Consider the following 13,954-nt stretch of genomic DNA (forward strand, 5'->3'; position numbering starts at 1 on the left):
GACAGACTGGTTGGGTCTCCTCGCAGTCAAGGGATTCTCAAGAGTCTTCCCCAACACCACAGTTCAAAAGCATCAATTCTTCTGTGCTCAGCACTTCTACAGTCCAACTCTCACATCCATACATGACTACTGTAAAAACCAAAGCTTTGACTAGACAGACCTTTGTTGGCAAAATAATGTCTCTGCTTTCTAATATGCTGTCTAGGTTGGTCATAACTTTTCTTCCAAACAGCAAGGATCTTTTAATTTCATGTCTGCAGTCATCATCTGCAGTAATTTTGGAGCCCAGAAAAATAAAGTCCGGCACTGTTTCCATTGTTTTGCCATCTATTTGCCATGAAGTGATGGGACCAGATGCCATGATCTTAGTTTTCTGAATGTTGAGTTTTAAGCCATCTTCTTCACTCTCCTCTTTCACTTTTATCAAGAGGCTCTTTAGTTCTTCTTCGCTTTCTGCCATAAGGGTGGTGTCATCTGCATATCTGAGGTTATTGATATTTCTCCCGGCAATCTTGAGTCCAGTTTGTGCTTCCTCCAGTCCAGCATTTCTCATGATGTACTCTGGATATAAGTTAAATAAGCAGGCTGACAATATACAGCCTTGATGTACTCCTTTCCCAATCTGGAAGCAGTCTGTTGTTTCAAGCCCAGTTCTTACTGTTTCTTCTTGTCCTGCATGTAGATTTCTCAGGGGGCAAGTCAAGTGGTCTAGTATTCCCATCTCTTTAGGAATCTTCCACAGTTTGTTGTGATCCACACAGTCAAAGGCTTTAGCATAGTCAATAAAGCAGAAGTAGATGCTTTTTAGGAACTCTCTCACTTTTTCGATGTTCCAATGGATGTTGGAAATTTGACTTCTGGTTCCTCTGCCTTTTCTAAATCAAGCTTGAGCATCTGGAAGTTCATGGTTCATGTAGTGTTGAAGCCTGGCTTGGAGAATTTTAAGCGTTAATTTGCTAGCGTGTGAGATAAGTGCAACTGTGCCGTTGTTTGAGCATTCTTTGGCATTGCCTTTCTTTGGGATTAGAATTAACACTGACCATTTCCAGTCCTGTGGCCACTGCTGAGTTTTCCAAATTTGCTGGTATGTTGAGTGCAGCACTTTCACAGCATCATCTTTTAGGTTTTGAAATAGCTCAACTGTAATTCCATCACCGCCACTAGCTTTGTTCATAGTGATGCTTCTTAAGGCCCACTTGACTTCACATTCCAGGATTTCTGGCTCTAGGTGAGTGATCACACCACTGTGATTATTTGGGTCATGAAGATCTTTTTTGTATAGTTTTCCTGTGTATTCTTGACACCTCTTCTTAATATCTTCAACTTCTGTTAGGTCCATACCATCTCTGTCCTTTATTGAGCCTAACTTTGCAGGAAATGTTCCCTTGGTATCTAATTTTCTTGAAGAGATCTGTAGTCTTTCCCATCCTATTGTTTTCCTCTATTTCTTTGCATTAACCACTGAGGAAAGCTTTCTTATCTCTCCTTGCTTTTCTTTGGAACTGCATTCAAATGGGTATATCTTTCCTTTTCTCCTTTGCTTTGGCTTCTCTTCTCAGCTATTTGTAAGGCCTTGTGAGACCTTGCTTAGGTCTTCAAAACGATCTTTAATAATAACTGTTAAATTTCAGCAGATGACTTCAATTGCCAGCAAATGCTTTTCATATTTAATGAATGTTTATTATAGTAGAATAAAACATAAATGTTTATTAATAAGACTTGAAATCTGTCCCCAAAGGGGAAAAAAGATAATTACTTACATAAAATAGCCAAGATTTGGCAAGCAGACTTCTCCTTGAAGATTAACTTCACAGATCATTTTCAAAACACCAACTGTGTTTGTTTAGAAAGATTCCCCCATGTTTTTTATTCAATGAAACAATAGAAAGTTCTCAAAATGAAGCTGTGTGAAGTCCACAGAAAATATTTTCTGTGAGGTGCAAGAGAACATAAACGAGTTTTTTTTTTTCTCTTTTACTTCCCCAGCTTGAAACATGTCTTTCAAAAATAAAATTTCCTAATTCTCAGGGGTTTTTTTTGAGACATACTGATTTTTTAAATGGAAATAAAGAGAAATTAGTAGGAAGTCAATATACAGCTAAGGAGAACAAGAGGAAAAAAAGCAGAAAAGGCCAAAATTAATACCAAGGCCTTGGAGTGGTTGGGAGATGTAGACACTCCATTGTACCTAGAGAAGGTCAAACCCCAAAGATAGGGCAGCGAAGCCACCTATGGGTCTCAGATTGGAGAGAACTGAGCCGAGCCCAGGGCCTAGCACACAGCTGTGTGGACTGGGAGGTTCTTGCGTGCAGAGGTGGAGGGGCGGGTCCTATTGGGGGTTGGGGGAGGGGGGATCGGAAGGCGAGCTCGGCGATGAGGCGGGGCCCTCACGTGACCGCAAGCTGCAGAGCGGTGCAGCCTTAAGTGCAGGCGTCACTCCTGTCTGGTTATCAGCTCCCCGCTGCCCTGAGCTCAGCGGGCTGGCATCGGGCCCGCGGCAAGTGGAGCAGGTAAGGGCCCCGGGGCCCGCGCGCTGACGCCAGGGAGGCAGTGGCCAACCAACCCTAGAGGCCCGCGCAGGGGTTCAGCATGGAGAATCCCGGCGAGTTCTTTCCACACCCCAGCTTTCCTGGGAACAGAAATAAGGGCCCCCTGGGGTGGGCGTGCGGGAGGCGGGGGGCGGGGCGGGGACAGGGTTCCAGGGAGGGAAGCAGAGCAACTAAGAGCGATGGGAAATCATCGCTGAATTTCTGCAGGGCAATGGTGAGCCCGGGAGTGGGGCGGGGATGGGGCACCTGGCCATGGGGTTGGGGACGATGGTCGCGGGGGGCGGCGGGGGCAGGGGAGGAGCGGTGGTTCGGCACCGAGAGCTTGGTGACAGTACTCCCTCCCTCCATCCACTTAGGTCTGCGGGTCTACGTGTCAAGTGTTGTAGCAACTCACTTTGCAACAGGAATCGGAAGGAGGAGGAGACAGCAAGGATAGGCTCAGGTCGGTGCAGGGGACAGTGTGCGTAAAGGGGTGCAGAACCCCGTCATACCCCTCTCAACTTCCCCATGCCCCGACCTCCATTTTGATGTTTGAAATGGCCTAGGGGATGGATCTGTAGGGAAAATGGTGGGTTTAGGAGGAGGGAGGGGAAAGAACTGAGAAGGAACGGGGAGGGCTCGGACTGGGGGCCCCCTAGAGGATGCACGAAGCCTTTCAGGTGTGAAAATTAAAAGAAAGAAAACCATGATATCTAGACCTCTGAAAATTCCTAGTAAGGCCTCTGTCCTCGGTGCTGATCTACCCATCAAAAATGCAGTCGCTTTTCATGTCTTTTGTCTTCTAGGAGCAATGATGCCCAAAGAGGAACAAGTGCTGAAAAACCTCACCATGGAAAATGCCAACGAAGAAAATGAAAAAAAGGATGAAAAAGAGCAAGATGCTAATAAAGGAGAGCCTTTGGCCCTCTCTTTGGGAGCTGGTGAATATTGTGTACCTAGAGGAAATCGCAGACGGTTCCGTGTTAGGCAGCCCATTCTACATTATAGATGGGACATGACTCAGAGGCTTGGAAAGCCACAGGCAAGGATGAGAGAAGAGAATATAGAAAGGATTGGGGAAGAGATGAGACAACTCATGGAAAAGCTGAGGGAAAAGCAGTTGAGTCACAGTTTGCGGGCAGTTAGCACTGACCCCCCTCACCATGAACATAATGATGAGTTTTGCCTTATGCCTTAAATCCTGATGTTAATAGGGAGACACACTTGCTTCCTAAACTTACATGTTCATGATGTACCTTTGTCATAAACCTTTTGATGCCACTCATTTCTGGTGGGTCTCAGATTACCAGCTTCTAGATGAATGTTTTGACCCAGTCTGTAAGATTTTGTTAACAGGATAATTTTACCTGTTTCATGGCAAGATGCTTATTATATATTGTGAAGTAAATAAAGCAGTTTAAAAAAGTAATTTCTGTATGTATTATTTTTTATTTCAAATTTAATACTTATCTAATACATAAAGACAAAAATGCTGAAATTAATGTACTGAAAGATTAATACAGGGACTCATTTCTGTGACATGGGTTGATGTCTTTTATAATTTCTGTAGTTTAAGAAGATGTGGAACTATTTTTAATGACTTTATGAGAGCCATAGAGTCACTTAATAAATACTTGGTTATGAAATTTGAATCTTTAAGCCTGATGAATAAACCCAGGAATTCTTTACAAATTGGGAGCTATATTTGCTTCACATGACTGTAAAACAAGGTCTGGTGTGTCTGAGCTGTGCTTTTACCTATTTTTTCCCCATCTCCACATATTAAGCAAGAACCCCAGATTTTCCCCTGAGATTTTCCCCCTACCCTCAGATTTTCCCTTCAAATATTTAGCAAGAGTCCCCAAAGATAGATCTCCCCAGTCCAGCATCCTTCCTCCCCCTCAGGGCTGCACTTTCTGCTAGTTAGTTTGTGATTCTGCCTGGTAGGCACTTGGCAAAATACAATTAATAATGATTGCATAAAGAGCTCTGAGTTTTTGTCTCATTCAGTCCCTGAATAAAATAATCTTGGATATGTAACTTCAATTCTCCAGAAGAGATTATTTGCAATTCCTAAAGGAACACTGGATTCAGTTAATAATGTCCTAGTGTTTCTAAAACTATGATCATCAGCCACCTGTGTGAGAATCACCTGAGGAGTTTCTTAAAAATGTACCCGTCCAAATCTACTGAATGGAGCTCTGGAACTTCTGTTTTTAGCAAACTTCCCTGGTGATTCAGATGCACATTAATGTCTAAAAGGCTACTAGTGTGTATATACTTATTATGATCTCAGTTCTTCAGTAGGAACCATAGTAATTAGAAGAACATAAAGATGAGTATCTGAATTCAGTGGAAAGAAGCATTAAAATGCAAAGCAGGAGAAAATTTAAAAGACCTTTAGGTTTACTATATAAAAATTGAAAGTGTATACACTAAGAAGTTAACAGTGGTTCTCTTTTGTGGGATATTGGGTGATTTTTTTCCTTGTACTCAACTACATTTGTCTTAAGGCATATGGATTACTTGTGCAGAAAAGAAGTACATCCAGATCCAAAGAACTCTAGAGTGAGCTTATAAATGCAATAAAAGTACATAAAAAATTCTCATTGACAGAAAGATATGTAGATTTCAAGTTACCCAAAGATACAGTATTCATGCACACATGCATGTTAAGTCATTTCAGTCATGTCTGACTCTTTGCGACACTATGGACTGTAGCCCACCAGGCTCCTCTGTCCATGGGATTTTCCAGCTAAGAATACTGGAGCAGGTTGCCATGCCCTCTTCCTGGGAATCTTCCCGACCCAGGGATTGAACCCAGGTCTCCTGCATTACAGGCAGATTCTTTACTGTCTGAGCCACCAAGGAAGCCTCCATGGTTAAATTGTCTCTCCTACTGAATGTGGGCAAAACCACTAAGTCTTATTTCTAATCAATAGAATACAGCAAAAGTGATGTGATGTCACTTCTGTAATTGTGTTACAGAAGATTATGACTTCTATCTTACTAGGAGACTCTCTCCCTGTCCTCTACTCCCTTAGTGGCTTTGAGGAAACAAGCTGCTATATTGGAGAGACCCATATGGCAAAGAACGGAGAGTATCTTACAGCCAACAGGCAGTAAGGAACTAAGACTCTCAGTCCTAGTCCTCCAAGAATACTGGAGTGGGTTGCCATGCTCTGCTCCAGGGAAATTTTCCAACTTTCAGATCAAACCCAGGTCTCTTGCATTGTGGGCATATTCTTTACTGCTTAGCCACCAGGGAAGCCCGCTAAAGAATAGTAATGCTTTTCACTAAAGGGTAATAATGCTTTTAAAACATAACCACAGTATCATAATCACAAGTAAATGTGGAAAACAATTATTTAATAATCGGTCATGGTTCAAATTTCCAATGGTTTCATAATTTTTAACCACAAACTATATAAACTAACAAAAACTAAATTGGGTTCCTGAGCAGCACTATTGACCTTGTCAGGTTGTCACTAATGACAGGAACAACCTAATGTAAAGTTTTCTACTGGGAATCTGACAAAAGTGTATGCTTAAGAAAGAGTCTCATAACTTCTGAAGCCAACATAGACCTGAGGCTACAGATATTGAAAATCAGCAAATGTAAAGAAAGAAATTAGTTCTATACAATGAAAATGGGAGAAGGCAATGGCAACCCACTCCAGTACTCTTGCCTGGAAAATCTTATGGATGGAGGAGCCTGGTAGTCTGCAGTCCATGGGGTCGCTAAGTCGGACATAACTGAGCGAGTTCACTTTCACCTTTCGCTTTCATGCATTGGAGAAGGAAATGGCAGCCCATTCCAGTGTTCTTGCCTGGAAAGTCCCAGGGATGGGGCGGTGGGGGGGAGGTGGCAGGGAACCTGGTGGGCTGCTGTCTATGGGGTCGCAGAGTCAGACATGACTGAAGTGACTTAGCAATACAATGAAAATATAGGGTAGCATCAGGGTTAGGGAAGGGAATCACATAGACAACTTCATAACCAAAACAGTCATCTGAGATTTTGACACTTATATTTTGAAGAAATCTTGGAAAACAGTTATACTTAGTCAAATTTGTCAAAATAATCTGTTTAGGAAAAAAAAAAGCATTGGCTAGGAAAAGCAGAGGTCAAGCTGACAATATTGGAAAGGTGCAGGCATAAATCATCAGCTTACTAATCACTCTTGTGGTTGGGTAAATTTCTACTATGGAGTTACAATTGGAGGAAAGGTAGGACTAAGGAACAGGATGAAAAAACAAGTATATGCAACCATTTTATCATCTACTTTAATTGAATAAGGCACAGAGTATGTTATTAAGAAGTCATTTGTTGTTTTCGAGAAACACAAAATTTGGAGGACTAATATAAGTACATTAGGCTTCCCGGGGGCTCATTGGTAAAGAATCTGCCTGCCAATTCAGGAGACGTGGGCTCAATCCCTGGGTTGGGAAGATCCTCTGGAGACAGAAACGGCAACCCACTCCAGGAGTCTTGCCTGGGAAATCCCATGAATAGAGGAGCCTGGCGGGCCACAGTCCATTGGGTCACAAAGAGTCAGACATGACTTAGCGACTAAGCAACAATAACAAATACAAGTACATGGAGGACGGGAATTTCCAATGATTAGGACTCAGCACTTTCATTGCCAGGGCCCAAGTTCAATCCCTGGTAAGGGACATAAGATCTCACAATCTGTGTAGTGCATCAAAAGGAAAAAAGAAAAAAAAATAAGTACACGGAGAATATAATTTGTGAGTCAACTGGACCTCAAACCTTGAAAATGTGGATACCCTCTGGGAGTTCTAAATTGGTCAACTTGACAGGCAATGAATATGGCTTTCCATCTCTGTGAATAACAAAAGAAATTATCTGTGAATCTGGTAATAAAAAGGTTGAGAAGATCTAGTACTCCAATTAGCATCATTTGGGAGTTGTCCAATGCAGGCAGGACCATGGAAATGCTTCAGGAAGGAAAATAATAATAATATGCCCATAAGAAGCAGAGTCTGGGAGATTCTTTAAGACACTTGAGGTTAAAACAGGTAGAGGTCCAAGAACACTTTAGAAAACTTTAAGGAAGGAAACTATGAAATAGATGGCATAAATGTGGCATAAGAGAGAAGGAAACATGCAAAAACAGGACAAAAAGTAATGCAAAATGAGCTTAAGGGAGTTCTGACCATAATATCTAGCTGTCACAGTGGGGAAATGCATTCAGAAAAGATATCCATTAACATACCTTCACAATACTAAAAATAAATCTCTTTAAGAAGAATAAAAAGTAATTTCAGTTCATTCATAATTGGAAAATAAAGCTGTCTTCTGAATGTCAAAGAAGTAAAATTCACCACACACACTATGAATCAATGTAATAATCATACACACCACACACACTATATAATAATATAATAATCATACAATGTACACTATATAATAATAATAATAATGTAATAATCATATGCATCACACACACTATGAATCAATGTAGTAATAATCTAAGCAGATAATGTAAAAGTTTGGGTTCCAGAAAATAATGGTATGTACAAAACCAAAGGGAGAAGTAGATGGGCAGATAAGCTACCTAATACCTACAGTGATCCCCAGACAGAAAAAATAAACATCTGAACAGTGCTAAAGCTAGTGGTGTGCTGATAAACTAAATGTTATTAAACAACTAGGTTTCCAGTAAACTATTCATAGTAGGTGGCTCAGTGGTAAAGAACATACCTGACAATGCAAGAGACACAGAAGATATGAGCTCAATCCCAGGGTCAGGAAGATTCCCTAGAGAAGGAAATGGCAAACTACTCCAGTATTCTTGCCTGGGAAATGTCATGGACAGAAGAGCCTGGCAGGCTTTAGTGTATGGGATTCAAAGAGTCAGACATGACTGAGCACAGATGCACACACATTTATAATGTTAGCCTATTTCCACTGTGTAAATACTCCTACTAAGCTAATTTTCAGCTACCAACAAGATAACACTTAATGTAGAGTTGAGAAGATATATGCACAATTAGCTGTTCTGAGCCATTAACAGCCGGCTTCAGCACACCACTGGCTAAGAGTCTCCCTTACCAAGGTGGTTAAAACAGGGACAGTACTATGCAAGGAAAATTAAAGATCAAAATGAGAAAAGGAAATGTCTTTTGAAAAAGAGATGTAGGATGAGCATAAAGGAGAGAAAGATAAAATGAGGCAGCACATAGGAGAAAAAGGACTGGAGGAGTATGTGTGCATGTCTATGTGAGTGTGTGCGAGCATGTATGTGTGAGACAGAGATTGGGTGTGTGTATGAGTGTGTGTGTGTGTGTGTGTGTGAGAGAGAGAGAGAGGAAAAGAGAAAGAGAGTGATTGGTATATTACCTAGACATTGATACCCCCCAGGTGATTTAAGGTGTGTTTGTAAAAGCACAGACTGGAGTCCGGCAGACCTTAGTTCAAGTACTGGCCTCATTACTCACAAGTTTTGTGACCTTATACTAACTTGGTCAATTCCTAGTTTCATTTTTTTTGTTGGTAAAATGTGGCAAGTGTTTAACAAGATGCCTGTCATATGCTATTCTCCCAGTAAATGTTAGCTGTTAATGTTAACACACATGTAAAATTAAAAGAAAAAGGTTTAGTCACTAAAACTGACTAGCTTAATGTTTCAAACTTAACAGAATTAGTGGATTTTTTAAAGTATGTATTGATCCCACTAGTCAAAAGTTGGCATAAAAAGGATTGCATGTATGCCTGCTAAGCCCTATGGACTATAGCCCACCAGGCTCCTCTGTCCATGGGATTCTCCAGGGAAGAATATTGGAGTGGGTTGCTGTGCTCTCCTCCAGCGGATCTTCCCAACCCAGGGACTGAACTCCTGCATTGCAGGCAGATTCTTTACTGCTGAATCATCTGAGAAGCCCCCAAAAGGATTACATTTGGTGAAAGTGATTTGTCGCACAAAGTACTGTTCAATTTTTTAATCATCATTGATATTTAATAATTGAGAAATTACACAGGAAATTCAGAGTTTCAGTTCAGTTCAGTCATTCAGTCGTGTCCGACTCTTTGTGACCCCATGGACTGCAGCACGCCAGGCTTCCCTGTCCATCACCAACTTCTGGAGCTTCTTCAAACTCGTGTCCATCGAGTTGGTGACGCCATCCAACCATTTCATCCTCTGTCATCCCTTTCTCTTTCTGCTTTCAATCTTTCCCAGCATCAGGGTCTTTTCTAATGAGTCAGTTCTTCACATCAGGTGGCCAAAGTATTGGAGTTTCAGCTTCAGCATCAGTCCTTTCAATGAATATTCAGGACTGATTTCCTTTAGGATTGACTGGTTTGATCTTTTTCTTGTACAAGGGACTCTTAAGTCTTCCACAACACCACAGTTCAAAAGCATCAGTTCTTCAGCCCTCAGCTTTCTTTTGGCTTCCTGTATAGCTCAGTTGATAAAGCATTAGCTTGCAATGTGGGAGAGACCTAGCTTCAATTCCTGGGTCAGGAAGTTCCCCTGGAGAAGGAAATGGCAACCCTCTCCAGTATTCTTGCCTGGAGAATCCCATGGACAGAGGAGCCTGGCAGGCTACAGTTCATGGGATCACAAGAGTTGGACTCCACTTAGCACTATCTTCAGCTTTCTTTATGGTCCAACTCTCACAACCATACATGACTATTGGAAAAACGATAGCTTTGACTAAACAAACCTTTGTCGGAAAAGTAATGTCTCTGCTTTTCAATATGCTGTCTAAGTTGGTCATAGCTTTTCTTCCAAGGAGCAAGCGTCTTTTCATTTCATGGCTGCAGTCAACATGTGCAGTGATTTTGGAGCCCAAGAAAATAAAGTCTACCAATATTTCCATTGTTTCCCCACCAATTTGCCATGAAGTGATGCGACCAGATGCCATGATCTTCATTTTTTGAATGTTGAATTTTAAGCCAACTTTTTCACTCTCCTCTTTCACTTTCATCGAAAGAGATTCTTCAGTTCCTCTTCACTGTCTGCCATAAGGGTGGTGTCATCTGCATATCTGAGGTTATTGATATTTCTCCCTGCAACCTTAATTCCAGCTTGTACTTCACCCAGTCTGGAATTTCTCATGATGCACTCTCCGTATAAGTTAAATAAGCAAGGTGACAATATACAGGCTTGAGGCACTCCTTTCTGCCTGGGTCCAGCCCCGGTGGATCCAGGGAATTCGAAGCGGGAATGGCGTCGGCGAGGATCAGGAAACAACTGCTTAATTAAATGTTAATTAAGGATATAAAGAGTAATAGAGTAAGGATAGCTCAGTAGGAAAATTCAGTGAAGAAAAGAGGCTGAATAATTCAGCCAGAAGGTAAGAGAAAGAACGACATGGGGATACCAAGTTCCGGTGAACAAGGCCCACACTTATTTTCCAAAGTAGTTTTTATACCTTAAGTTATGCATAGAGGATAATGGGGGGAGGGATGGAGTCATGCAGTAAGCCAGGTTTTCTTCCTGCAAACTTATCATATGAAAAGTTTAGGTGATTTGCATCATCTTCTGGCCCGGAGGCCTGTTAACATTTTAAGACCCTTTCTTCAGAAAACTTATTTTTCTCTAAAGGTGATTAGTCAAGCGCCACCCTCCAAAAGCATTAGATAAAGTTGCATTCCTACAGAGCAAAGGTGTGATGGGCTATAACAAGACAAAGAATTAACTCAAGGGTCCAAGGTTACAAACACTGCCAGGGACACAGCAGGTAAGGGATATGGAGACTTAGCAGCAAACATTGGCCCAGCAAGTGAAAAACCCTTCACCAATACAATTTCTAATCAATCTTTTAACTGCTCAAAGGAATCTGTATTTAGACAGTTTAGAACATCTCATGCCTCTCACAGTTGGGAGGCTCTGAGCAATCACATGTGGCTGGAAAAACCTATTCAGGCAGGCTAGAGGACTTCCAAAGGAGTTTGTAGGTTGAAACACTATCACACCCAGAAACTTTATTAACTGGAGCTATAAGTTAACTCTTTTTTCAGAGAGAGGTAGTGGGGGACAGCCCCCCTCAAAGTCAGAGGTGTAGGTGAGAGCACAAAGCAGAAAGTAGGCAGACTTTGGTTTTGGGGGTAGATGCTCGAGAATTTCCAGGGGGACTCCTGAGGCTCGATCCCGCCTTTGCGTATGCCAAGTCTCCTTCCTCATGACCTTTGTCATGGGTGGAGCTCCTGCTCCCGGCATCTTTCCCAATTTGGAACCAGTTCATTGTTCCATGTCCATTTCTAACTGTTATTTCTTGACCTGCATACAGATTTCTCAGGAGACAGGTAAGGTGGTCTGGTAAATCCAGAGTTTAGGTTTCCATAAAAAAATCAGTAGGTCTGTCAACCCTCAGCCTGCATTCTCTTGCACCAATTTACTAGAGGGAACTTAGTAGTGGCTTCAGTTCTTTAGAAAGACACGTTCCAGTTTAACTTTTGGTACCCATCTTTTCTTATTCAAATTACATAGTTATTTCTCTGGCCCTTAGAGGCATTTCAGTCTGTAGCCCCTAATCCATATTGGCTGCATTTCAAAATAATTTAGAGTAATGGTTCAGTAAATGAGTGGAATTCAGCCTAATTTGGGACTCAAGACATTTTTATGTTGCAAATCTCAAGTGTACAATATGATAACCATGAGCCACATGTGGCTATTGAGAACTTGAAATGTGACTAATGCAATTTGAGATGGGTAAAAGTGTAAAGCACACGCAGGATTTCAAACACATAGTATAGAAAAAGAATTTACTTTATTAAAAATGTATATAAATGATGATTAAAAGACTAGACTAGAATGAATCAAACTGTTAAAAAAGAATATAAAATATCTTGTTAATTTTTATATGGATCATATGTTAAAATGATAGCATTTTGGATATAATGTGTTAAACAAAATATAATATAAAAATTAATTTAACCAGCTACCTGTTCCTTTTACAAGTGAGTTTACTTGAAAATTTAAAATTAGATATGTGACTTACATTATCTTTCTATTGAACTATACCATTCCAAATCATTTTTAAGAAATATCACATTTTTTAATTAAAATATAATCTAACTTTTTAGTATTGCATTAAATAAGGCATCAATAGATTCAGGTTCTATTATTGTGAATTATTACCTTAATGGTCCACCGTTTGCTTAATACACTTTGTAAATTTCCCAAAGATAAGTCACTCTCCTGATGCAGAGAACCCATATATGCAGATTTTCCTGCTCCTCTCTTCAATCTCTGTGTCTCTGTTTCCCCTTCTTCTTCCTTCTTTCTCTTCCCTTCCTCTTCCTCCTCTTTCTTTCTGTTCTCTCTTCTTTTCAGACAAGATGCCTCATTTGCCTTTGCAACTTTGAAGTCTCTGTGGTCTGATGTTAAAATCCATATGCTACATAACTGGGCCTTAATGTAGTTCATACAAAAGGTACTGCCTTTTCAGGCTTCCCTGGTGTCTCAGTGGTAAAGAATCCACCTGCCAATGTAGGACACATAGGTTCGGTCCCTGGTCCAGGAGCAACTAAGCCCCCATGCCACAACTTTCGAGCCTGTGCCCTAGAGCCTGGTTCCACAAGAGAAGCCACTGCATGAGAAGTCCACACGCTGCAACTAGAGTGGCCCCTGCTCACTGCAACTAGAGAAAAGCCCGCACAACAATGAAGACCTAGCACAGCCAAAAATAATTCAATAAAATTATTATTTTTAAAACGTGCTGCCTTTTCAAGTAGGCATTTTGGATTTACATGGGTCTGTCCTGGTTTTTACTATGGATCATTCTGAGGTAGAAATTACTAGGCAGTCAGTGTAGAACTCTGAGATCTAGTCTTGTTTTTAGTAAACATCCCACTTCATTGTCCTGAATTCCTAGAATGTGTCTTTAGTCTCATAAATTATCAGCACTCAGACCCAGGGAAGGGCAGTAATTAAATTCTGTTCCATATGCTTGAGGGAAAAAAAAAAACACTGGTGATCATTAATCCTAAACCCATATATCTGGTCAATGATAAAATGGCCATGGGACATGAAAAAGGGTAGTGACTTAATCCAAGGATCAAGAGAAGCCATAAAGATGTTAAGTATCTTGACCACTAAAATGATTGGTTAGAAATACTGTGATTTAAGGAAGGATATAAAAACTACTGTAAGTCCCACCTTGGGGGGGACTCTTTACCCCTTCTTAGTGTCTATTCTGAGAGCTATGTACGTTCCTTCTTTTTATAGATCCTATTTGCTTGATACCATGAGTATTTGTGTGTTCATGGATGCCATTTTTGGCTACACAGATAAGAACTTGGATTCCTGTCTCAATTTGACAATTTGAACTTTTCAAAAGGAATTTCAAAGGCTTATTAAAGGAAAGTGTGATCCAAGTGCATTTCTTCAGCAAAACGTAACTAGCAACATAGGGCAGGTGGTTTCTTTACAACTAGTGCCACCTGGGAAGCCCTT

At 40.9% G+C, this 13,954-nt stretch overlaps 1 protein-coding gene across 2 annotated transcripts; it reads left to right on the top strand.

Annotated features, from left to right (window-relative positions):
* The first annotated feature begins 2,379 nt into the window (after positions 1 to 2,379).
* Positions 2,380 to 3,957, top strand: LOC767968 (brain expressed X-linked 2). Of its 2 annotated transcripts, XM_005227757.5 has the most exons (3): positions 2,380 to 2,510; positions 2,906 to 2,991; positions 3,335 to 3,957. In XM_005227757.5, the coding sequence occupies exon 3, from the start codon at positions 3,340 to 3,342 to the stop codon at positions 3,724 to 3,726; it is 387 nt and encodes a 128-aa protein (XP_005227814.1). In that variant the 5' UTR covers positions 2,380 to 2,510; positions 2,906 to 2,991; positions 3,335 to 3,339; the 3' UTR covers positions 3,727 to 3,957. The 2 variants fall into 2 exon arrangements, with proteins under 2 accessions (XP_005227814.1, NP_001070502.1); NM_001077034.1 differs by lacking the exon at positions 2,380 to 2,510 and having other exon boundaries at positions 2,965 to 2,991.
* The last annotated feature ends 9,997 nt before the right edge of the window (positions 3,958 to 13,954 follow it).

Source organism: Bos taurus, chromosome X (genome assembly GCF_002263795.3).
Source record: "Bos taurus isolate L1 Dominette 01449 registration number 42190680 breed Hereford chromosome X, ARS-UCD2.0, whole genome shotgun sequence".
Classification (NCBI taxonomy): Eukaryota; Metazoa; Chordata; class Mammalia; order Artiodactyla; family Bovidae; genus Bos; species Bos taurus.

Bases quoted from the DNA above. Each gene is read 5' to 3' on its own strand.
- LOC767968 (XM_005227757.5), top strand. From the start codon at position 3,340: ATGATGCCCAAAGAGGAACAAGTGCTGAAAAACCTCACCATGGAAAAT.